General features: G+C 38.7%; 1 protein-coding gene across 8 annotated transcripts in view; it reads right to left on the reverse strand.

Moving 5' to 3' along the window:
* The window catches only part of dlg1b (discs large MAGUK scaffold protein 1b), a 209,178-nt gene that overhangs the window by 90,027 nt on the left and 92,626 nt on the right, over positions 1-26,525 (reverse strand). The window contains exon 1 of one of the 8 annotated variants that reach the window (XM_008275707.1): positions 17,055-17,228. The exons of the other annotated variants lie outside the window; for them this stretch is intronic. Within the exon in view, the coding sequence (XP_008273929.1) occupies positions 17,055-17,156 (102 nt within the window). The 5' untranslated portion in view covers positions 17,157-17,228. Of the gene's footprint in view, positions 1-17,054; positions 17,229-26,525 lie in introns of those variants that run through there. 8 annotated transcript variants of the gene reach the window in all.

The raw sequence follows: 26,525 nt of genomic DNA on the forward strand, positions 1-26,525 counted from the left end.
TTTAGTTTTTTGGTATTGGCCCCAATATGTAAGGCACACTGTACACAGTGAGACCATTACATGGAAAACACAAAATGAGGTGTGTCTATCACCCCAATACAATAGCCTCCCTGTCCCAGAAATCTCTGAAGTGAAACAAAGACTGTATGTATGAAATCCACTGAGTCTCTCACAATATTCATAACTTATTGTGAGTAGTGTAGTTGCATATATAGTTGTATATATTTGTATTTAATTGATTTTATATTAAATTTACCTTTTCAAATTCACATCTGCAACCTATAGTTACATTTTCTAATTTTAAAATGCTTCGTTAAGCATTTCTTCAAATCGAATTTTGTATTTTTTGTGTGTTTTTGAGCTCAAAATGTTAATATAGTTGGTTAAAGTGAAAAAATAATGGTCAGATCATATAGAGAAAGTTGTGCTAAAAAAAAAAATGATACCAAGCATGGGCATGGTAAACATGTTCTTATGTGGTATATAAAGACAAAACTAAAAGTATGCAAAAACAGCAAAAACAGGCTAAGACCTCTCAGGGCTAGTAGCACTTGGGCCATGTTCTTACACGCTGCCGTAGTAGTACATGTATGTGTATCATGGTGCAGTATGAGCATGTAAGAACATTCCAAGTACTAGTAAATAGAAGTTTTGCCAATATTAGTATTTGTCATGTTTTCATTTACAAAGCACAGTTGCATTACAATTCTAACCAAACAACAACTGCTCAACAGTTGATAATGTCTTGATTTCTGAGGTTTCATGAGCTAAAATTTCTCCTTCAGATAGCCTCAGAATGTCCCATTTAAGCTTCAATTTTTCAAAGGCTTCGCACCGCAAAGGTTCAAGTGGTCAGAATAAAGTTATACATCACTGGAAGAAAAACTCTTGCTAGTGTAACTCTTCAGAATAATGTAGTTGATACCTGTAATTTTAATTCCATGTTGTTAAAACAGTTGCCATGTCTGCGATCTGCTCACCAAAGGTTTGACGTAACTTCAAGTATCTGCAATACCATTTTACAGAGTCAAAACTCTAAATGAAGATATTTGTAATTTCATTTTGACCAGACAGAAGTCATTGTGAGATCTATACAGCGTCATTCTGCCTAAAATTTAATTTAAGAATCTCAAAAGGCATTGGAGATATGATGAATTAGAATTATGACAAGTCAGAATTAAACTGTAGATATCTGCACTGGAATAATACTAGTTATGATTCAGATGCAGATATCTGCATCTTTCATTTAAAACACACAAATGGTAAAAGTGAAATTTGTTTTTGAAGAATGACGATGCAGAGATCTGAAACGTTCTTTTTGACTATCTGACAACGTATTTTGAGTCCAGCTGTTAAATGTTAAAAAAACTTAAAAAAAGGTCTTTAATCAACGTATCAACATTGTCTTCTTAAGATTCTTAAATTCAGTTTGAACTGTTCAGAATACAACTGCAAATTCTCAAACTGAATTCTGCCTTGATAAATTGTAATTAAAGATACCCTGAATTAGAGTGTTGACTCGGTGAAATGACATTGAAAATATCTGTAGTTACACCAGAAACAGCAAATGCAAATTTCTGTAAAAGACACTCAGCAGTGATATCAATCAATCCCAGATCAACTAATAATAATAATAATAATAATAATAATAATAATAATAATAATAATAATAACTATATAATGGACACTGTTTCATATGCAGACATTTTTTGTGTCCAAATAAATATGAATAATTATCTGCAACCCGGTCAGTTATATTTATTTCTGGGCTGTAGCGATCCTGAACTAGTGAAGTCCAACTTGTCTAGAGGTCAAGACCTCCACAGAAGTCTTTGTCATGGTGCCCATTGCTGGCAAAACTCCCACAATGCTCTCTTCTTGCCAACATGAAATGTCTGTAGTCTGAGGACGCCTCCTCTGGTCCCCATTATTAAACAGGAAGAGGCTCCACCTGGTGGAACAACCAGGTACTACGATACATTTTCTGACATGCATGACTTTTTGTCGTCTTATCAGTTAATGTATTTTTAATTGAAAATAAATCTAAGAACATAATTTGTCTGCAGTTGTTGACTGGTCGTTGTTGGCATCTGTAATTTTTATTCTGGCGAGTCTAACTCACCTATTAAATGCATCCTTTATCTGGACTTCAAACTTCAACCGGACAAGCATGTTTCCTCCTTCTAATAAAACTGAAACTGCAGACCACCCCTGAGTTAAATGGAGCCCCGAACCCTTCACGTCTCTTTCAGTTGTCCGATTAGGCTTCAGATCAGATGCCTCTCTCAGTCAGTGCTCAGCCAAAAAACGGCATGGAGGGCAACATCTCCATTCATCAGGCTGAGAGGCCCAGAGCTGCCAGCAGCCTGATTGAACATTTGGTTAATTCATGAAGGACAACGGAGGCTGCCAGACAGGCGACACACAGAGGCGTGAATCTGATCAAACAATGGAGGTAAAAGAACAAGTGCTACCTTCATCCACACTGAGCTGGAAGAGGACAAACCTCATTCAAAGCACCAATACAAGGAATACAAACACGTTCTCTGCAAAAAGCTGAATGCGAGGTCTTATAGGGGTGCAACACAACATGTACTAATTATTACCATTCGTTATGTCTTCTGGTCAGTGCAGCCTGTGAACTGATTAATTACTGCTGATCAGCTTTATGTCTGTTGTATAGAAAATCTAAAACAGCTTAAGCAACGGGATAGTTAGCTAGCCGCAACGGTTCACTAAAGCACCAAAAACACATTTATTTTAATAAAACAAAGTGATAAAAGTCAAAGTTTTCACAATGTTCCTGCAGTTACCCTTGTCCTTTTTCATCTCTTTTTTTTTTTTTGCACCGCTGGGAAAATGAAAATTCTCACATGGAAAGGCATCCATCCATCCATCATCTATACACCGTTTAATCCTCACAAGGGTAGTGGGGGCGGGGGGCTGGAGCCTATCCCGGCTGACTTGGGGTGAAGGCAGTGGACACCCTGGACAGGTCACCAGTCTATCGCAGGGCTACACTTAGAGACAGACAACCAAGCACACTCACATTCACACCTGCGGACAATTCAGAATCACCAATTACCTCAACATGATTTGGGCTGTGTGGGAGGAAGCCAGAAAACCCAGAGAGAAAGCGGGGCACAGGGAGAACGTGCAGACTCCACGCAGAAAGATCCTGGTGTCCTCACCGGGATGTGAACTGGCGACTTTCTTGCTGCGAGGCAATGGTGCTAACCTCTGATCTACCTTGCAGCCCATGGAAAGACATGTTTCAGCAAATTATCCAGAGAAACTTAATTGAACTCGAAATCTAGCCGTTAATCTGCAACTTTTCTCTGTTATCCAACTGTAAACTGAATATTCAACTGCATATAAGACAAAATATGTTTGAAGATGTGTCTGGAACACCTCCACAAATTAAATAACAGTTGCTGCTTCAATATTATCAAAGAATAAATCATGTCAGTTCACATGTAAAATTATTATTTTCATGTTTTTTATTTCTATAAATATCAAGACTCAAGAGTAACTTTTTACATCTGTTTCATTGGTATGACCCAAAATTTGAGATAATTTCTAATGTATAAATTAAATATGTATAAATTTGCACCAAAATGTGGACTAAGCTTCAAAAATTATGCTTGCAAACCACATTGCATAATTTTTGTGTCAATTTACCCTTCAGACACTACTTACAAGTAAAACGGTGCTGATTTCTAAAGTAAATTTTGAGTTTGAATCGCAGAAACCAGAGGGTTTTTAATTTTTTTTGTGTTTCTTCCTTATTTTGCGCATGTAAAGCCTGCAGGTCAATTTACTTCAAGTCTTGTGAATAATGCTAAAAAAAAAAAAAAAATGTCAGTGTCAATGCCAAAACAATATATTGTGCAGCTGTATAAAAAGAAGCCAAAATAAACTTGTAAATGCGTCCTAGCATTAATAGCGAATGAGTTTGAAATGCGTCTTGCACTGTTTCGCAGTTCAAGCTCCAGAAACTCGTTCTGAGTTGATAAAACACAGTCAATTTGGCTCAGAGTGCAGCAATAATAGAACATTTGCCACATTGTGCAGCAGAGAGGAGATGGTGAAGAGTTTCAGAGGGAACATCGTGTACACAACAAAACAGCTCCAGTCTTAGATGAAGAAGAAACCACACAAGGCCAAAACCATTTCTACAGGAAGGCTGCTAGTGGCAGACTGAGATCTGGTGGGCGTCTTTGATCGAACAGTCTGAGCTTTTTTTTTTTTTTATGTCCAACTCATCAGAAAACAGGATGGAGGTTTGCTCGCTTTGTCTCCAACATGTTTGTTTGAAGCCTGCATTGTGTTTCTGGTTGTATTAAAAGTTCTGATGAACTTTAACTCACCTCTGTCGATGACACATGTTTGCGGAAACATTTGAGTTAATGTGAATCAAGTCTTCATATAATTCAGACTGACTGTGTGGTCGTCTGCTGCTGGACTCTTGTTTTTTATGATTCTGTTCAGGGTTAGGGTAACACTTTTAAAGGTCTTTTTAATGATGCAAAAAGATCATTTAATACCTGTCTCACAGAGGTCGCCAGTCTATCACAGGGCTACAGTTAGTTAGCTTACACCCCTCTGGACTCAGCCCTGTGTCAGGCTTTCCAGACTTCAATTGGATAAAATGAAATCAAAATAATTTTGTCAAACACTGTGGGTAAATTCTTCAATGACAGCTTTGTTTTGACTACTGGTATCATTTTTGGCCTTGTTAAAGATGTTTTTCTTGGTTAAATCCTGTTTCATACTATCTTAACCCTCACATTGAGGACATCCTTACCAGCTGCTTTATCTCCTCAGGAAAACAATTTCAGGGTTACACTCATTTAGCCAAGCACACTCACATTCACACTTACAGACAATTTAGAATCACCAGTTAACCTCAACATGTTCTTGGACTGTGTGGGAGGAAGCCGGAGAACGTGGACAGAACCCACGCTGCACGTGGATACCATGCAAACTCCATGCAGAAAGATCCCGGTGCCCCCAGCGGGACACGAACCGGCAACCTTTGTGCTGCGAGGCAACAGTGCTACCAACTGAGCCACCTTGCAGTCCCTGTACATAATTATTATTATTAGAAATATAATTCCTTATGATATCAATAATTGAAATAATACGGCTAAAAATGAACAGGTTAAACATGACTCAGCTCCATCGGAACTGGGATAGAAATGTTGTACTTTTTTTAAAGTAATAAAAGGCCGAAATATTAATCACTAATTAGTAACACAAAACAAAAACAGTGAATATTATTTATTATGCTGACAAAGCCATTTCTAATAATGGGAACAGAATACAAAGAACAATAACAGCCTGGTTTCATGTGTCATTGAGCTACATTACCGTTGTCCAATCACAGTCACAATCTTCAGCTTTTTTACACAATGTGACTTCTTGTTGGACAACATCACATATCTTTGTCATGGTGCCCATTGCTAGCTAAAACCCTACAATGCTCTCTGCTTGTAAACATGAACTGCGTTTAGTCCAAGTGACCACCTCTTTTGGTCACTACAGTATTAAAGAGTAGAAGGCTACATCTGTTGGAACAACCAGGTACTACAGCTAATTTAAAATACATTTTTTGATATGCATGTCCTTTGTCTTCATGTCTTTCTGTATGATGAGATGGAGTTACAGGTGTTTGCGGCCCCTCCCTACTGTTATACTGCTAATTGTGGCAGTTGTGTCGATAAACTCTACCGCTTTCGCTAGCCACCTAAGGCTCATGCTAACACTGGACGAGGACTTATAAATGCTGACACAGGCCGGGAGCTGCAATTTATTCATAATTAACAGTTTATCGACTCCTGTTTTTAAGCGAAGAATGTTATCCCTAATATCTAACAAATACACCTAAGTTGATGTCAACCTATTTACTTGTAACCACATCTCACATTCTGAAATTGAAGGATTCAGTGTTTTTCTTTTGTCATAGCTCATAGTAAACTAAATACATTTAAACTGCTGGGGGGGAAATTACAGCCATTTTTCAGGAATTTCTGACCTTTCATAAGCAAAATGAACAATCAACAGATAAATTCCCAATGACAATAATCATTTTGTTGGAAGAATGTATGCAAAACTAAACTACAATGCAGATTAACTAAACTATCACCAAAATTGTGAGAACTCAGTATTTCCATGCAGCCGGGCAAAAGCAAAGCTGCACCAGAGCTCGTGTTAATCACATACTGTCAATCACCTTTTTGGAGGATGTCTGACTCATGTTTCTGCAGAACATTTTCTACAGCTGCACTGCCTGTTTAACTGGCACAGACATCCCAATGCTGCAGAGGAACTGGCTTCAGAGAGGGAAACTGGATTCACTTTAAACCTCTCAATCTGACATCAAACGATCTACTGCAAACATGAAAAGTTTCAAAAGATCTTGTAGATTTGTAGATAGGGTTTACTGTAAGTTTGATCGAGAGCTCCACATCAAGAAATCAATGACATGAGATTACGTTCTCAACTGCTGTAGCCAAAACCAAGAATGAACCATCAAACAGTCCTGATAATCTATATCAGGCATCACCAAATGGCGGACCTCGGTCCAGATCTGGACCGAGTGATGTTTCTGTCCGTACCCGTGACCAATCTCTAATAAATTCATGAGAATAGATTTTCATGGACTATTTTTCCTACAGTCGCTGTGAAGCTAAACTGGAGGTTTTGTGAAAAGAAAGCTGTAGTCTTAAAGGAACGGGGCAAAGCAAACAAAAACATAGGTGCAAAATCAGCTGGGTGGAACCAATCTGCGGCTGCAGGGTTGTTACCTGGGGCATAAAAAGAGACACACAGCACCTGTGACAGAACTGCTGTTTGAAGACACGCTCAAACAAAGCCAGGACAAGTCCTTTTCAACAATGCGGGGAGATCTGCAGCTAACTCTGCAAGACTCAATTCATCTCCAAAATTCGGGTGGCAGTCAGTAAGATGAAAAACTGTGAAGATGAACTCGAAATGCTTAAACCTGCCAAAGCCTGCTGCTGCAGGTTGTGTTACCATTGGCCTTCGCCGCGGAGATTGGCTCGCACTTTAACTCCTACATGTCAATGTGAAAATGGTTGTTTAATGTCAATTTCCACATTTGCTAATTGTAAATAGGTTTGTAGGCAGATAGTGGCGTTAATGGGACTACAGCTGACTTCTAGATAAATTCAAGACACTATTTAGTATTTTAAGTTTGACTGGTGAATGGACAATGCTTGTAGCAGTTGCACTTTACTGGAGGTTGAAAAGGATTGCACTAAAGTCCCTTTATGCACTTTACAAATTACTCTGGGCACTTTAGATAAGATATTTATAAGAATAAATAAGTAAATAAATATGCTGAAAACCTGATTAAAAATATTGGGAGTAGATATGTTAAAATGTGATTTTTAAAAACGCTTCTTTAAAAAATGCAGTAGAAGTCCATTTGGTTCATGATTTGGCAGAAGGATTAATTCGTCATGGTATTAACTATTTGCTTCCATGTTAATTATTATGAGAATTGACAAATATAAATTGAATAAGGGAACATTTATGCATGAGGAAATGTCTGCTGCTGTTTGCCATGGATTGTAATAACGTGAGCATTTTCTTTTGTGTTTCTGTTGAAAGGTTTTTCACCTTCTTGCCAACATGTTACTGACTACCTGCTAAACTGCGAAAATAAAAGAAGGAAAAAGGCAACTGTTTGGTCACTGAGTGGAATCCAGCTCAAGTCTGGGTAGATGAATCATCCCTTTTCAAGTGAGGGATCGCGCATGTTAAATCCATCCTCGATTCACCAGTGAAAATAGCTGATCATTGGAAGAGGAGGAAAACACTTGACAGTCGTGACTATAGACAACTGCTACTCCAGTTACTACAGCAATAGCTCCACTCAGTCGAGCCAATCAAATCATTAGGTTACCCTGCACAGCCAGCGCACCGCCACAGCTCGCTGCCACTTTGCGCTTGCCTATACAGCAGAGCAGAGAGGAAGAGACAGTGATGACAGCATGGCTTGCTCCAAAAGAAGGAAGGTTGATGAGGAAAACCACTGCTTTGAAGATGAGTGGACGTGAGAAATGTATGTTCATTCTTCTGTCAGGCACTTCACAACCAGTGTGCCTCATTTGCTCTGAAAATGTGGCATTAATTAAAAGTAGCAACGTGAAGCACCACTACGAAACAAAGCACAGCTCTTTAGAGCAAAGTTATCCCCTGAAGTCCGAGCTGAGGGCCCGCAAAATAACAGAGCCACAAGCCCTGTATGACAGATCTATCCGACTCATCATCACATTTACAGCCCAGCAACGTGCAAACCAAACCTTTTATTTAGTGCTTTCTGAGGATTTTTACTTGAAGTTGAGGCCTTCAGTTCTTTAGGCTGGGACCTCTTTAATTTAAGAGATAAAAGGGTTATTTGGCTGTTTGCACTTTTTTTAAATGTATTTTATTCTGAGGGTTTTGTTTTCTCTAATCTGAAATAAAGGCCTCATTTCTTTTTGCCTGGGACTGCTTGTATATATGGTAAACGAGCTAACTGTGCCCTCAGTTAAACATATCCTGCACTGACAACAAGTATTGTTGAAACCCTGAAAATGTTGCGATAGGGGAAGGCTATAAGACACAAACTGGACGTCGGTTTGGACCTTCTACTTGGAGGAAATTTTAATAACTGGACTTCAGTGACTTTTAACTGAGTACCCCTGATCTATCTATCTAAAAAGTTGTTTTTCTGTCCCTGTCTATGATGCGTAATACCAGAAAAACTAGAAATGTGCATTATTAATCAGGTTTTTAACACTTTGGTATTTAAATATCTAGGTTTTTTTAACACTTTTGTGCAATAAATCTAGGTTTGTGATACTTTTGTGTATGAATATTCAGGTTTTTAGTTTGGTGCATTAATTTAGAGGTTTTTGAAGTCAAAATCCAGGTTATTGCCAGTTTGGTATGTTAATATCCAGACTTTTATTTAGACAAATATTCTGGTTTTTGACAGTTTTATGCATTTATATCAAGGTTTTTTGACATATTGCTTACGGTTTATGTACAATAAACTGTAAAGTCAAATTCTGAAGAGTCTACTCGACATAACAACGTATTACGATCTGTATGTACAGTGCTGAACTGCTTCGAATTAGCTGGAAAGTGTCAACAGGGACCAAATGGAGGGTAAAAAAGAACTGTCAATTTCTTTAATCGATGGTTAAGCTCCACCTGAAGATAAGGATCATTCATCCTTCAGTAAGTTCTATTGTGACCTGATACTGTGATTTGAGGATTCCTTACTTTTAAATTTGAAGCTTGAGCTGCATCTGGAGCAATTCCTGCTTTAACTACTGGTTTAATTGCTGGGGATTTCCTTTGTGTTAAGGTCAGAGGCCATACATTAACACGAGGATGCAGATTATACTGTTGGAGTCGAGGTGATGTCTAACCAGCACGACTGCACCGCGTTAACACGAGATACCACAGAGGAATGATTTAATATCATATTGAACACCTCTGATTTATTAAGAACCTTACAGATGCTGGACTTAGATGGGACAGAGGCAGCTGGGTCGGTACAGGACGGAGGGATGGGACATGTCGAAGTCAACAGCCATCGCTGTCGGTGCATATGGTGTCGGACAGCAGATTAAAGCCAGTCAGAGGTCAGTGAGGAAAAATCTTGTGCTGAGATTTAAGGCAACACAAACTAAAATAAAATGAGTTGCTCGGAACACTGTGGTTACACAGTTACTCACTATCGTGTGGGAAGTTTTATCTTCTGTAAATTCTCTCAACATCAGGTTCTAATTTCCAAGTAAATTCCCTGCAAGATCCCTGGATCCCTTAGACGGTGACAAAATATCCGTTATTACAGATTCTTTTTATTTTAAATGACAACATCCAGTTGAACCCTGTGCCAAAATATTTTTTTAAAAAAGTTAAGGAAAATGTTCATATAAACTCTGAATCTCTGGACCAGACAAGGGATGCATTAAACCCTCTGAGATCTAAACAGTTTGTTTTTTGTTGCTCCTGTCACGTTTTTCTCACCATGGGTTCATTTTTCACGGCAACATGATGTCCTGCAGCTCAGTGGAAACAGAACAACCATGAAGAAGAGACAGAACTCATTCAGTGTGACACAGTTGGAATGACAGAAATCCTAAACAAGTTTTGGGGTGTTTTTTTGGATTTGTTATCTTAGAAAACTTAAGAAACGGATAAAACATTTTCAGAGTTTTGAGGTTGAACTACAGGCAGTGTTTCCAAAGAGCAGAGAGGAAAATTAAACATACAAGATTAATACAATAAATGCAGCATGTTTTAAAAAAAAATAGTAAACAGAGGAGCAAGTTTCTGGAAGACACATTCAGCATGGTAAACATCTTCTACATCTTTCTACAGCTAAAGAGCAGAGTAGTGCAGAAAACTGCTCTGCTGAGTAGCTTGTAAGTGTTTGTTTTTTACAGAATCTTGTTCAACAGTTGTATTTTTCAGGGGATTTTTAATTGAGACATGCAGAACAAAGACATTTTGGACAAAATATCATGATTTTAAGTTCAGATTTAGTCATTATTCATGACACAGTGGCATGTCACACATGTGTTCAAGAACCAGCTAAAAATCACAGTAGAGTGGAAAAATAGCAAGTTTGTAGAGGTTGTAAAAAATTAAATAGTTAAATATCTACAGTATGTTGTGTCACCTTTTGTTCCAGTATTGGTGACAGCTATGTGTACATGGAAAAATAACAAAATTTGTATTTTCTTTTAAAACAAAGACATTTCTGAGTTCTCTCTTCTTCTTTATGGTTGGTTTGTTTCCATAGAGGTGCAGGACTTTAGATTTCATTACAAATGAGCCCACATTGAGTGAAAATGCAGTTCTGGATGTAAATTAATCTGTTGTTCGCCGGCAAACTGCAGTTCAAGCTGAGTTTTGAATGAAAGCCGAGCGGCAGATGGAGAAGCATCAGGAGGCCTCAAGCGAACCGAAGCGTCACGACACTCGGAGGGGGAAAAAAGAACGCAGGAAAGCAGCTCAGGATGCTCAGGTTACAGGTTCGAAGCCACATCTGTCCATATCTGGGGAGAAGCAGCCCTCCAGCTGCCGTTCTGAACATCATGAACAGATCGCAGCCCGTCCCTGAGTCGACTCCCAGCACAAATGTAAATGTGGATGTATGAGGCAGCAGGGAGGTTTCCATTGATGACACTGTCCGCCTGAAGAGGGCTTCTTCCTCCTCCTCATCCTCCTCGACAGCTCTCAGAGAAATGAGGATGGGGGGGAGGAGGAGGAGGAGGAGGAAGAGGAGGAGGAGGAGAGCTGACTCCTGCCTGCCAAAAGCTGCTATAAATAGGAGCATCAGCACAGAGCGGATGTAGCAGGACTGTTATTGAGGATGAGGATGAGGAGGAGGAGGAGGAGGAGGATGAGGATGAGGATGAGGATGAGGAGGAGGAGGAGGAGGATGAGGAGGAGGAGGAGGAGGAAGGCTGCTGGATGATTCAGGATGTGATGAAGAATGAAGCAAGAAAATGGAACAACCAGCCAAGTGACTGCAGAATTCATGTCAGGACTCTGGATGTTTCTGGGCTTATGCTGTTTAACTTTTTCTTGTGTTTCTCTGTCAAGTTTGCTGCTGCTTCAGGTGACATATAAACACTAAACTTTACTTTAAATTTTAAATTATTTTTTTTCTGGCTGCTGAGAGTATTTTAGGATTAATTGAGTGATACAAAGAGAAACACAAAGTTTAAGTTTAAGTTTAACGTCAACAAAATGAAACAAGAATTTTGAAGCCAATTTGGCTGTTTTTAGATGTTAAATAGCTCATTTGCATATTTAAATATAACATTTGTTGAAGAAAAGTGTACGTTTTGGAAAGAAAATTGAAAATTGTATTTTTTGGTGAAATGTTATAGTTTAAAAAAACATTATTCTGTTCACCTGCAGTTTTTCTCCTTTAAATAGTGAATCTACAAACACGATAACCACAAAGTCCTGATATTTCTGTTTCATCTAAACGTCTCAGTCGACTGTAAACTGTCCGATCAGGCGTCAAAAAAACAACGGATGCTTCAAATTCAACACATTCTGCAGATTTTATCAAAGCGAGCAGCGGAGATTTGCAGTTTGGAACACTGGTTCAAAAATGACAGCAGTTCCCTAAATACTTTATGGCTGTACAATTAATAACTTCCGGCACAATCTATCGAGCGAAAGCAGTCAATGGCGGCCGATCAATGGAACTTAATTAAGACTAGTTGTGATCAAACTGTCACAGAGCAGCAGCGGAGGATAATCACAGATCTCTGCATGCGAAAGCCAACCTCAAGATTTAAGAGCTGTCTTGGATTAACGGCAGAAACCGACCGGACGCTGATCCGAGCGGCTCAGCAGCTCCAGAATCAGAGGTCAGAGGTCAACACCTCTGCTGCTACAACCACTGACCCTCCACCACCACCAGCCTCGGAGGCTGTGACCATCCAATCAGAAGCAGAGGCCAGAAGGTCAACCGGCAGTTTCATTTCAAGAGAACTCGAGTGCATCAGAGGTTTTCCACAGCAGAAATTCTCCTGATTCACACTGAATAGTAACCCGACAGGAGCACAGTCTGGAAGTGTTGGAGTCTGTGTGTTTGGTCAGTGTGGTTAAAGGATTAGACAAGTTCAATATTTTACACGTTTAAAAGGCATGTTATCTTAAAGAAAAAAAAAAAGAAAAAAACTTCAACATGACACAATTTATTAGCTAGAAACCAGAAAAAAAAAAAAAAAAAAACACTAAGAATTCGATGTACTCCAGACTTTTTCGATGGTCTTTGAGTGTATCACACATGACGTACAATTCCCTCCAGAAAGCTTAAATTGGGATATTTCTTCAAACATAATTTATCTGATGTCTCATTTAAAACATTGCAAAACAAACAAAATTGTCCACAATGCCTCAAACTTGTCCAATAATACTTGAAACCTGTGCAAAACGACTTGAAACCTAATCAAAAAATATACTTAAAAAGGCCCAAAATGACTTGAATGTATCCACAATAGGGGTAGAAATACAGTAGAAATTTGCCCAAAATGCTTTATTATTTTACACAATGCCTCTAATTTGTCCGAAATTACTTGAAACTTGTGCAAAATGATGTGAAAACTGTCTAAAATGTCTTGATATGTGTCAAAAAAAAAGTAGAAATTTGCACAAAATGCTTTAAAAGTGTCCACAATGCCTCTAACTTGTCTGAATTGACTTAAAACCTGTGTGAATGTCCTACAAACTGCCAGAATGACTTTAAACGTCGAAAATAAATTGAAAATGACACCAACTAGTAAGAAATAGCTTGAAAGCTAACCAAAAAAAAAAAAAGTAAAAAATCCTCAAAATGCCACTAAATTGTCCACAACAATTCACATTTGCTCAAAATGACTTGAAAATTGTCCTTCAAACTTGTCCAACAAAAAGCCAAAGACTACAAAGTTAGACTTCAATCCACAACAGGCACATTAAAGGGAAGCTCACAAGACTGAAATAAACCAGAATTGTCCTTTAAATACTTAGTTTTGCCCGAGAAGATTTGAAGGCTAAGACTCTCACCTCACCTCCACAGACATCACATCAGGAGGAAGGAGTTCAACGTTCAATATGAAGTGGCGGAAAGATGCTGCAGAGAAAAATGAGCCCACAGTGAGGAAAAACGTGACAGGAGTTACAAAAGAGCTTTGAGTTCAGAGGATTAACAGTGTGGAGAATAAAAACACTGATGTCTGAGGCTTGGTATTCAGAATCTGTCAGTTTTATCTCCACAGTTGTGTATTTTCTTTGATATTAAAGCCTGTATTGTGATTCTGCAGCTCCTCTGCAGAGCACATGTTGACCACAGAGGCACGTGGACGCCAGCCTGCCGCCAACGCCCCCAAACAGCCAATCACGCCTCAGCACTGCCGCAAACAAAGCTCCCAACTGGTCGGAGCGCCAGGGCCAGGGAGACGGGCGGCTTGGTCAACCAATTGCTTCTCGTTGGGTCAGACGGTAAACACAGTGACAGCAAGAGCCTTTTTTACCCTCAGGTGTCGTCTGACAGGCGCAGAGCAGCAGATCCTGCTTCAAATGTTCATTATTTTAACTGTCTAAATGAAACGTGGGTCTGATTTCTGATTTATCTTGTCTTCATACTGCGTCCATCCCGGGTCTGCTCATAGAATAAACAATATTTCACTATTTTACATAAGAAAACATACACTAGAAGCAACAGGGACTCACTGAACCGAAGAAAATTTCATCCCATGTTACACTGCATCAGTGTTAAAGGAATATTTTTCCAAAGGATTTCCTCATAAATTAAAACCAGGTTAAGTGTGAAAGCACAAAATATGACTAAACTAGAATTATACAGATTTATTATTATTAAACAAACAGTAATTGCACCATCACTTGTCCTTTTTAAACCTCAAAATATTCAGATCAGTATAAATAACTGCTCATTTTTGCTTCTCACTTCTGACTGTAACTAAAAATGCATTATGAGAAATGCAAGTCACATTACTATATTATTACTATTATAATAATATTATAACAAAAATGACACTATTGATCTACATAAAATATACAAAAGACCTATCTGACTTCTGTAGTCTCAAATTATTGCAAATAATTAGAACTTGTAAAAATAAATAATAAACAAATGAGTTGTATTTTAGTTCACATACAGAAAACTGCCAATCAAGCTGCTCAGCTATAAGTTTACATAACTGAACGCTTGAAAAATCCTGATTATTGAGATTCATTTCTGAGGTCTGAGGTAAAAAAAAAAAAAAAAACGTTGTGAAGCTGGCATCTTCATGAGTAAACTAACAAGTCTGACTGTGAAGATGCATCATGGGAAGTGTAGGAAATAATAACGAGAGACGAAAAGTCAAAAGAAACTGCTTCTCAGAATCTAAACAACCTGCACAGAAATACGTGAAGGCTGCAGCTGACAGGACTTAAAACAACACACACAAACCCTGTGAAGAAGGTGCATTATGGGAAATGTAGGTAATAAATAAGTAAGGTTTAAAAAATATTAAAGCTGATTCTACAATGTGAAGATTCACCACTTTCTTTGTCTTAAGGGATGGGACTCGAACTCGACGCGTCCTGTACTTTATTTAATTAATAAACTGTTAGCTGCACAAAATGAGTTACCTCAGGACATCAATGTGGGCTTTAGAGGTATGTTTTTAGTGTTTTGTGGCATTTTATAAACCAAACAGTAAATAGCTTAGATATTTGGCAGATAAATTGCTAACGAAATGTTAGTACCACCTTTAATTTGGATTACTGTGAATTATCAGCTCATTGAATGTTGTCATCTTTTTTTAAAAATCACCAAAATTACACCATATATCAGCAAGAAGCTGTAAAAACTGAAAAAAATACTGAGAATTACAACTTGCTGACTGTTTTTCAGCTACTCTTATGTGACATGCTGTTTGGTTGAGACAATTTACCAAATCTAGGCTAAAAAATCACTTTATTCTACACATCTTGTTTAGAAATTCACCAAAAATTTAAACATTTTGAGCTTCTCAGCGCAACTATGAAGTCTTTAGTGACTCGCCAACAGTCATGTGATAAAAATTCTGAATTTCAGCTGAACTGGAGGCAGTGTTTCCACAGAGCAGAGAGGAGAAAAGATGGAAACTAACTACAAATGTAAATAGTAAAATATCTATAGTAAGTACAGCCTCCATTTTCCCACTGGTGATAGAATCTGTGAGTGCCCTTTTAATTTTTGTGAAATAATCAAAAAACATATTCCTTTTTTTATACTTGTGATTTATGGCATTGTAACTATGTCATACTTCACAGAAGACTTTTCTGAGTTCTTTCTACTTTAGCCACAGTTGTGCTGTTTTCATAGTCAGAAAAAACGTAACAGGAGCAAAAATAAATAAAAACCAAAAAAAAGCAAAACAGAAACTGCTAAGAATTCAGAGTGCTTACGAAGAAAACAAAAGTGAGTTGGCAGCTGTACTTAACCCAGTATTTCATTTAACTTTATAATTAACAGGGAAAATCTATTTCTCCTTTTGGTCACAGCTGTGCTGTTTCTATAGATGTTACATTGCAGTGAAAAATGAGCCCACAGTGAGGAAAAAAGTGGCAGATAAAAAAAAAAAAAAAAAAACCCACAGAAACTGCTCAGAGCTCAGAGTCCTAATAGAAAGTTAAAGTGGGTAAGTCGCAGCAGCTGTAATTAACCAGTTAACTGGGAAAATTAACCAAATTTAATCCTAAAATTGCAATATTGCATCAGTATATTCTAGGGTGTATTCATAAATTTGTTTTTTATTCAGAAAATTAGTCAAAGTAGATTCCGTAAAAAATAAATAAACAAATTCTGCACTTCTCTGAGCAACGAGTAAGATATCAGCGATTGAGTTGTGAGCAACAGTCACCTGATGAAAATTCAACAGTTTTCAACTGAACTGTATGTAAACAAATTAAGAATTTGTAATACTATGTAATGCTTCTATTTTTTTTCAGTGTTAGCAACACCTGTGGACACTTGTAAACATGTACATTTTGATTCCAGGTTTATCTTTTTTTTTGTTAAAGTAATCAGAAAATCCTATCATTTTTTAAGATTAATGACAAAACTGTGTCACACAGCTCAGAAGACATTCTCAACCTGGCTGCGCTGTTTCCATAAATTTTACATTACAGTGGAAAATGAGCCCAGTGAGAATAAAAGTGAGAGGAGCAAAAAAAAAAACAAAAACAAAAACAAAACAAACAAACAAACAAAAAAACGCCCCGTTCAGAGTGTCACTCGATCCAGAAAGTAAGTTAGCTGCGTCTGTAATTCAGATTCCTCTAAACAACCAGCCTAAGTTCTCTCTGAAAGTGCTTCCAGGTCGGACGAAATTCCTCCGATTTTCACCACAACAAAGCGCCGCCCTCACCGTGACCCCGAACACCAACCCCTTCCCCGCCCACGTAAAAGCGCCCGGCTCCTCCTTGCCACCCCGACCCACCCACCCACCCGGCCGTCCAGTTCCACCCACCTTGCAGCCGAACATGAGGGAGATAGTGCTGTTGGTGCAGGCCACCTTGCAGTGGCACAGCATGGGCGAGAAGCACTCCACCTTCTTCATGCTGGGGGACATCTTGTCGGCGCCGGGGCAGTTGGCCGACAGCCGCCTCCTCCGGGAGCGCTGCCGGCTCCTGCCTCGCCGCCCGCCTCCTCCGGCCGCCGCACCGCCTCCTCCTCCGCCTCCGCCGCCCGCCTCGCCGCCTCCTCCTCCGCTGCTGCTGCTGCTCCCCGCTCTCACCATCCGCCCTCATTCCTCGCGTCGCTCCATCGCGGCAGGGAGGAAACGTCTCCCAGAACTCTTCCTTCATCCAGGGAGAACCTCCCCCCCGCCGCCTCCTCTTCCTCCTCCTCTTCTTGTGCTACTGCTGGAGTAGATTTCTCTTGACCTCCTCGCGGCGTTCGCCTCGACTCCTCGCCGCTCGTCCTCCTCTCTACCCGTCGCTGCCTCTCTCTCTCTCTCTCTCTCTTTCTCTGATGAAGCCGGGCGCTGGGCGAGCGAGCGCTGTGTTTAACGAGTGTGTGTGTGTGTGTGTGTGTGTGTGTGTGTGTGTAAAGCTGTGGGGGTGTGATTGGTCTCCAGGGAGGAGGGGTGAAAGGGGGGCTGGTCACATGACTCATCGGAAATGAGGAGGGCCGAACGAGAGAGAGTGAGAGAAACAAAGAGAGTGGGGGTGTATCCTCAGGGAAGGTAGAGTGATAGAGGACAGTCAGAGCTGTGGAGGAGGAAGAATAAGAGGAAGAGGAGGAGCAAAATCAGGAAGAGAAGGAAAAAGGGAAGAGGAGGAGGAAATAGAGGATAAAGGAGGAAGAGGAGTAAAATCAGGAGGAGTAGGAAAATTGGAGGAGAAAAGCTGAAAGAAGAAGAGGAAGGAAAAAAGAAAGGTGAAGAGGAGGAGGAGGGAGGGGTAGATAAGGAGAATGAAAAAGAAGAGAAGGTGAAGCAGGAAGAGAAAGAAAAAAGAGGAAGAGGGGAGGAAACGGAAGGAGACAGAGGAAGATGAGTAACATAAGATAAGAGGGAAAGAAGAAAAATGAGGAGAAAAACTGAAACAGGAAGGAAAAGAAAGAGGAGAAGAAGGAAGAGGAGGGGGAGGACAGGAAATGTAGACAGAAGAAAAAGCAGGAGTAAAATCAGGAGGAGATAAGAAGAAGAGACAGATGAGGAAGAGTTAAAAAAGAAGCAGAGGAGGTAGAGAGAAGGAGGAGAGAGGATGAAGAGAAAGAGGAAAATACAGAATGAGGACAAAGAGGAAGAAGAGGGTTGATGGGAGGTGAAGCCTGAGGAACCAGGAGTAAGAGCCCATAATGACCAAAACAAATATGGCTGCCAACTAGCCACACCCAAACAGGCCAAGTGACCCAAACAGGAACAAATAAACTGATTTAGCTTGTAACAGACCAACTGACTGGAACAAACCAACTGACCGAAATTGGAACCAACCAAGTGACCAAAACTGGAACAGACCAACTGACTGGAACAGATCAAGTGACTTAAACTGCAACAGACCAACATATCTTGAAGCTAGAGTCACTCTTTCCTCAGAGAGCCTTTAAGTCTTTATTAGCCGATATTTCTGTTAATATTTGTGACTGGTAGTTTTACGGCTGTTTAATCTGTAATTGTCATTGTTGTGAATCAGTTTCCACATTTCTCTTGCAGCAGATCTCCACATCAATGAGCTTTTCCAGAATAAAAACAAATCAGACTTCCTCCCTGTGAGTTCGGCAGTCGCTAGATGAAACGCTGCCTATCTGATGAGAGAGCATTTGTGATAACGAGGCAGAGCTTTCCTGGGTGGAGACATTGGGAATCAGAGGTCCCTCCTGAGACCAACGTCAGGAGCTCCAGAGTGAAAGCGTCCATAGGTCTTGTCTGTCAGTCTCTATGCGCTGGGTATTAATTGGACGGTTTCTATGCACGTCGACAGCACATCCACCCACAGTCTGTCATCCTCACAGAGTGTTAGTCATTCAGGGTGAAGAGGAGATGTGAGAGGAAAAAGAAGCTCTCTGTACCACTAAATCACATTAGGAGGAAACTCTTTTAAGATTATAAAAGACTAGTGATTCCTCTGCAGATTATTTTTAGAGGCAAATGACCCAACATTCAGTCTACAAAACATCTCTGAGCATTCTGTTCAAACAAATATCCCAAAGAAAATACAGTTAGAGCTGCAACTAACAAAGGTTTTCACTGTTGATTAATCTGCTGATCATGTTCTAGAGTAATCGTATTAGAAAATGGTGAAAAATTCAGTTCGATGTTTCCCGAAGATGGCAGATGTCAATGATATTCAGTAAAGAAACAGAAAATACTCATATCTAAGAAGTTGCAATGAGAGAGTTTAGTCCATTCTTTTTTATATTATATTTATTGGTTTTACTTTAAAAATTATCACCAAAACAGTTGTAGTTCCAAATAGATTGATTACATATCCAGTCTGGAAAACGTCAAAAAATGCTGTAATTTTTTTTCTCCCAAAGCCCAATACCAGTGGCAGTTCTGTTACAAATGTTCCTGAGATATGGGAACCTGTCCCAGGCAATACCAACCTGTTTAAAACACATGAACTCTGGTCAGAGGGCATTAAGCATCAGAAGTCTTTGTCAATGTGCCCGTTGCTAGCCAAACTCCCACAATGCTCTCTGTTTGCTGATGTGAACTGCTCAAAGTCCGAGTAACTACCTCCTCTGTTCGCTACAGTATTAAACAATAACAGGCTTCACCTGGTGGAACAACCAGGTACTACATTTGACTTCATTTTGATCTTGACCACCTACGCAATGCACTTTTATTTACAAACAGCTGGAATGCAACTTTCTTTTAATGGACTGCAGAGTTCTCCAGTTTTCAAGCATATACAGAAGATTGTTTTAATAACTTAGCTGCAGTCTCTATTATTGGTATCAGATTAGAACCTCTGTGGTCTTATTTATTTTGAAGCATCCACCATCTTGTCAGGTTTCACTGCGTCTTCAAAATAAACCCAACTGGAGGTGAACTACAAGAAAGACAGACGATTCCAGATGAAGCTTCCACTGAGGTGACTTATGTTTTGGAGAGTTTGTGACCATCTATGTAACAGAACAGCTTGGAGGCAGAAATGCAATTTTCTCTTAAGGCACTACACAGCTATCCAGTTGTCAAGTGGACACAATGGATTGATTTTTAATAACTAATGTGGTCGAGGTGTCTTATCAAAGAAACTACTGGTAATAGTCCTGACGGACACTAAATATTTAAGGACCTGGGTGGGATATGGAGCTAAAAAAAAAACTTACGCCCAGGAGTCTTCTGTGTCTTAATAATGAAGGAACCAGCATCTGGTCCAGTTTCACTGCTCTATGCAGGCTTCTTCAAAATAAACCCAACTGGCAGTGAACTACAGGCCAGACAGGCCTCAGAAGTAGCTTTGACTAAGTGACCAACTACGTAACAGAAACAGAACAGCTTGGATGAGGAAATGCAAATCAGTTTAATGCATCGCAGAGCTATTTAGTAGTTAAGCATATACAGTGGATTTATTTTAATAACTTTAATGTACCTGAAGTGTCAATTATTGAAGAAGATGCTAAATATTAAAGGACTTGGGTGGGATTTGGAAAAAAAAATTAAGCCGAGGAGTTTTCTTTGTCTTTTCATTTTTTTAAGGTTTTTATTTTTTTTATTTTTGAAGGTTTCAATTCTCTATCCAGGCTTCTTCAAAATAAAGCCAACTAGAAGTGAACTACAGGACAGACAGGCCGCAGAAGAAGCTTCAACTGAAGTGACTTACATTGTGGACAATTTTGCACCAATTAGATTCCATCTGTGTGTGCCGCTGTCCGAGTGCCTCATTATCAAAGCCTGAGTCAGGCTGCACACACACATGCGTCATTCAGACTCCCACACATGCAGCAGATGCAGCGAGTTCAAGTGGCAGCATCAGACTGAGCCGGAGTGCCATCCAGCAGTGCAGACCGAGTGTTTGCAGTGACAGTGATAGCAGCTGACAGCTTCAGATGTGACGGCCTCCTTCTAAATTTACCCTGCTGCTTTTTACACACTCCACAAAGCAGCTCACTGAATCCCAGTGTTACTGAGGGGATGTGCAGATCTGGTAGCTGCTTCAGCAGGACCTGACACGACCCGGCTCTCCTGTGATGTGGGTCATGTTTTACTAAAACAACTGCTTCATGGTTTTGACAGACATATGGCACAGAGAGGGTTTACCCTGACATTTTCCCTATTATTTCGGGTATTTTTTGCATCATGTATTTATTTGAATAAATACACAACTGTCAAGTTTAACCTAAGCCAAAGCAACGTCTTGAAAATTCTGTAAAATATTCATTTTCTCATCATAGACAACAAAGAAAAGCAGAAATCCTCACATCTGAGAAGCTGGCCTCAGTCTGAGCAATACTTGGTGTTTTTTGATGAAAAATATCATGGAAATGTTCATTAACTCTCTACTTTTTTGTTATTTTATTTGCTCCAGTCACTTTTTTCCTCATAATATAAAAATAAAGTCCTGTACCTCTCCGGAACAGAACAACCATGACTAGAATAAGGGTACTCACAATTGTCTTCTGTGCTGCATGATGCAATTAGAATGAAATATTGTTTCAAATTATTGTACATATTCTACAAAAATTTGAAAAAAAAAAAATCTGGAATCAGCGTGTCCAACATTTTTTCAAGTGTCCACAGATGTTACCAACACTGGGAAAAAAATGGAGGCTCTGCATACACACATTGACAAAATTGTTGGTACCCCTCGGTTAATGAAAGAAAAGCCCACAACGGTCACAGAAATAACTTGAATCTGACAAAAGTAATAATAAATAAAAATTCTATGAAAATAATTAACCTAACGGTTACAATAGGGTCCTTGCACTGCCAGAGCTCTGACCCTAATTAAGCAATGAAAATCATACATTACTTTTGAACTGTGGTTCAACAGAATTATTTCAAAAACCAAACTCATGAAACAGGCCTGGACAAAAATGATGACCCCCCTAGAAAAGACTGAAAATAATGTGACCATAGAGACATGTTCAATCAAGGTGTGTCCTCTAATTAGCATCACAGTTGTCTACAAACTTGTAATCAGTCAGTCAGCCTATTTATAGGGTTACAAGTAGTCACTGTGCTGTTTGGTGACATGGTGTGTACCACACTAAACATGGACCAGAGGAAGCAAAGGAGAGAGTTGTCTCAGGAGATTAGAAAGAAAATTATAGACAAGCATGTTAAAGGTAAAGGCTCTAAGACCATCTCCAAGCAGCTTGATGTTCCTCAGACTACAGTTGCACATATTCAGAAATTTAAGATCCATGGGACTGTAGCCAACCTCCCTGGACATGGCCGCATGAGGAAAATTGATGACAAATCGAAGAGATGGAGAATACAAATGGTAACCAAAGAGCCCAGAACAACAACCTCTAACGACATTAAAGGTGAACTCCAAGGTCAAGGTGCATCAGTGTCAGATCTCACCATCCGTCGTTGTTTGAGCCAAAGTGGACTTCATGGGAGACGACCAAAGACGACACCATTGTTGAAAACAAATCATAAAAAGCCAGACTAGAATTGGCCAAACTGCATTTTGACAAGCCACAAAGCTTCTGGGAGAATGTCATATGGACAGACGAGACAAAACTTTTTGACAAGGCACATCAGCTCTATGTTCACAGATGCAAAAATGAAGCATATCAAGAAAAGAACACTGTCCCTACTGTGAAACACGGAGGAGGCTCTGTTATGTTCTGGGGCTGCTTTGCTGCATCTGGCAGAGGCTGTCTTGAATCTGTGCAGGGTACAATGAAATCTCAAGACTATCAAGGTATTCTAGAGAGAAATGTGCTGCCCAGTGTCAGAAAGCTTGGTCTCAGTCGTAGGTCATGGGTCTTGAAACAGGATAATGACCCAAAACACACAGATAAAAACACCCAAGAATGGCTAAGAGGAAAACACTGAACTATTCTGAAGTGGCCTTCTATGTGCCTTGTGCTAAATCTTATTGAACATCTGTGGAAGAAGCTGAAACATGCCGTCTGGAGAATGCACCCTTCAAACCACTCACAACTGGAGCAGTCTGCTCATGAGGAGTGGGCCATAATACCTGCTGAGAGGTGCAGAAGTCTCATTGACAGTTACAGAAATCATTTGATAGCAGTGATTGCCTCAAAAGGTTGTGCAACAAAATATTAAGTTAAGGGTAACATCATTTTTTGAGTTTGTTTTTTAAAATAATTCTGTTAAACCACGATTCAAAAGCAATGTCTGATTTTCATTGCTTAATTTTCATTGAATTTTTATTTATTGTTACTTTTGTCAGATTCAAGATATTTCTGTGACCATTGTGGGTTTTTCTTTCATTAACCAAGGGGTACCAACAGTTTTGTCCATGTGTGTATATGTAGATATTAATTTTTTTTTTTTTTTACATTTTTACATCCCAACAAAATTGTCATTTTCACATTACAATTTTTTTTAAAGAAGAAAACAGCAGGTTGAAAGTCAGAAAAAAGAAAAAGTCAACAAAATGACACCATTCATCGGCCAGAAACTGTATAAAATTTCAGGCGGTCTTTGAACACATCAAGCATGACATGCTGTTTGTTAGGAAAGTCAACTATATCTAAGCTTAAAATTATGATAGTTTATCAAAGTCATTCATTCTACATGTCTTATTACAAAAAATCTCCCAAAATGAACACTTTGTACAAGATTTAAAAAAAAATAAAAAATAAAAAAGCCTAAAAATGCCTCACAATTACAGACAAGTGACTTTTTTCTGCTCATCAGCTGTAGAAAGACATTTCAACATGCGGAAATATCTTCAACAACTTCCTCCTCAGTGTTCAGTGTTTCTGAGCCATGCTGTATTAATTTCTATTTCAGTTTTATTTTCCTCTCTGCTCTGTGGAAACACTGCCTGCAGTTCAACCTGAAAACTTTTTTTGACAGGATCTGGGGAAAACATTTTTGTTTGTTTGTTTTTTTTAAATATTTTTTAAAAATACATGACACATGTAGAATAAAGTAATTTTAAAGAAATGTCACAATTTAAAGCTGACATTTGGTTGTGTTTACTGGCGGAACAAGGCTTAACATCTAAAACCTGACAATGTAATAACTCCTTTGGTTTTTTACACTTTGTGGCTGATAAACGGTATAATTTTAGTGTTGTTTTTTTTTAAAAAAGACAACCTGCCTGTCGATGCCACTAAAGGATTTAAGTGTTTAATCTGACACTTGATATTTACTTCAAGTATTTGTGTCTTTTTGTAAAATGTGAATGTTTTTGTTTCTTCCACTATGACAGCAAACTAAATATCTTTGCTTTGTGGACAATTCAAGACATTTGTCATCTTTTGCTAAATGTTTGTCACATTTCTCAGCATTTTATAGAACAAATAATTAATACAGAAAATACTCTACAGATGAATCTATAATGACAGTAACTCTGAGAAGCAGCTTTGCTTTAAATATAAATTACCAATTATTTCCTTGTTTGGTTTATGTCTTCAAAATGCTTGTTTTGGTCAACCAACAGTCTAAAAACATTCAGTGTATTGTCAAAGAAAACACTGAAAATCTGGTATTCTTACATCTGACAAGCTGTAATCTGTAAATGTTTGGTGTTTTTGATTTAAAATGACAGTTGTTGTTGTGTATTGGTCACTTAGTAAATAAAACAAATCAGAGATGCTGCTGCAGAATATGTAACATGTTCTGTTCTCTTGTCTTTTCAGCTGTTTACATCTGCAGTAGTTTGACTGAGACTGTTTGTGTCGCAGCATTAATACATTCATGTGTTCATTCGCAGTCAGAGCAAAATGCTGTGTCTTACACAGCTGCAGAGATGGCACCCCCTGCTGGACTCAACATTAATCCAAACAAGCGGCGACATGAAGACAATCAGGACAAAGAAAACCCGCAGGAGACTCAGAAGTCCAAACTGAGACTGTTGCAGTGACACAAATTGATCTGCTCTAGGAAATGATCAAACAAAACGATTAGACTACCCCTGACGGCATCAACAATCAACTAAAAATTGATTTCAGCAATTTTTTAAAGCGCAAACAAGCACCGGCTTCAGCTTCTTACACATGAAGCTGTTTGTTGTTATACTTGACAATAAACTGAATGTCTTTGAGTTTTACAAGCATCACCGTGAACTGTGTTATTATAAGGAGCATGTTTCACGATTTTCTATTTTACTATTTTATTTTAGCAAATAAACCTCTGAACTCCAAAATGCACGTGGAAGTTAAAGAGGAGTGTTGTCTTTTATCAACTAGAAACTGAAAAAACTGAAAAAAGAACAGCTGGATTTTCAACTTCCATACAGTTTGTAAACATATCATATGTGATGTGCCATTTATTCTCAACATTTCATGAAAGTTGCTTTATTTTGCATATCTAATTTAAAAAAAATAAATCCTTAAAAACTAACCACTAACCAGACTGTAAAAAAACAAAAAAATATGTTTTTGGCAGAATTAAGAAGCCAAACAGACTCAGCTCTGACCAACAGTCGCATGACAAAAATTCAGAAAGTTTTCGCGTTGAACTGCAGGCAGTGTTTCCACAGAGTAGAGAGGAAATAAAACATACTCGCTCAATAAAATAAATGCAGCATGGCTCAGAAACAGTGAACGGAGGAGCAAGTTGTTGAGACACATTCAGCATGGTGAAACATCTTTCTACAGCTGATATTGATATTATTTTAAAATTAACTGAAAGTAAACTGACTTAATTTGGGCTGTTACCTGTGCAAAATAAGTGTTTTGAGACATAAAATGAACTAAACAGCTAATTGTGAAGATAATTTGCAGATAAATCGATAAATAAATGTAATTCAATAGCATCTGTAATCCTAATTACTATAGAAAGGTCATCTTTTCAACTTTCTTTCAGAGAAAAAAGAAAACCCCCACAATGAGACCATTTACCAGCCAGAATCTCATCCGTGATGTGCCATTTGATTGGTAAAATTCACCACATCTAAGCTTAACATTGTGACACTTCATTAAAATGACATGGTTCTAGATGTCTCACTTAGAAATTTGCAGATAATTAACTACTTGCTCTGAGCAGATTCTGGAAAACAATTAAAACTTGTGATCTTTGTTGCAACCACAAAACCTTTAGTGACTCAGCTCTGACCAACAATCCCCTGACAAAAAAATGGGAAAATTAGAAAAATGTAAACAGCAAAATGTCTATACACCATGTGGCAGTTTTCGATTTTTGTAAAATAATATAAAAAAAATGCAAAAAATAAAATAAAAATTGTGGCATTTTAACTGTCATACTGGGAAGAAATAATGTAAAAAACAAAAATATGGCAGCAGCAAAAAGAAGAAAAACATTCAGGCACTACTTGGAGTTCAGAGGGTTAAGTGGAAAAACAAAATAAACATGAATCATTAATGGCAATATTCTTTA

This window comes from Stegastes partitus, unplaced genomic scaffold, assembly GCF_000690725.1.
Source record: "Stegastes partitus isolate 25-593 unplaced genomic scaffold, Stegastes_partitus-1.0.2 Scaffold57, whole genome shotgun sequence".
In the NCBI taxonomy this organism is placed as follows: domain Eukaryota; kingdom Metazoa; phylum Chordata; class Actinopteri; family Pomacentridae; genus Stegastes; species Stegastes partitus.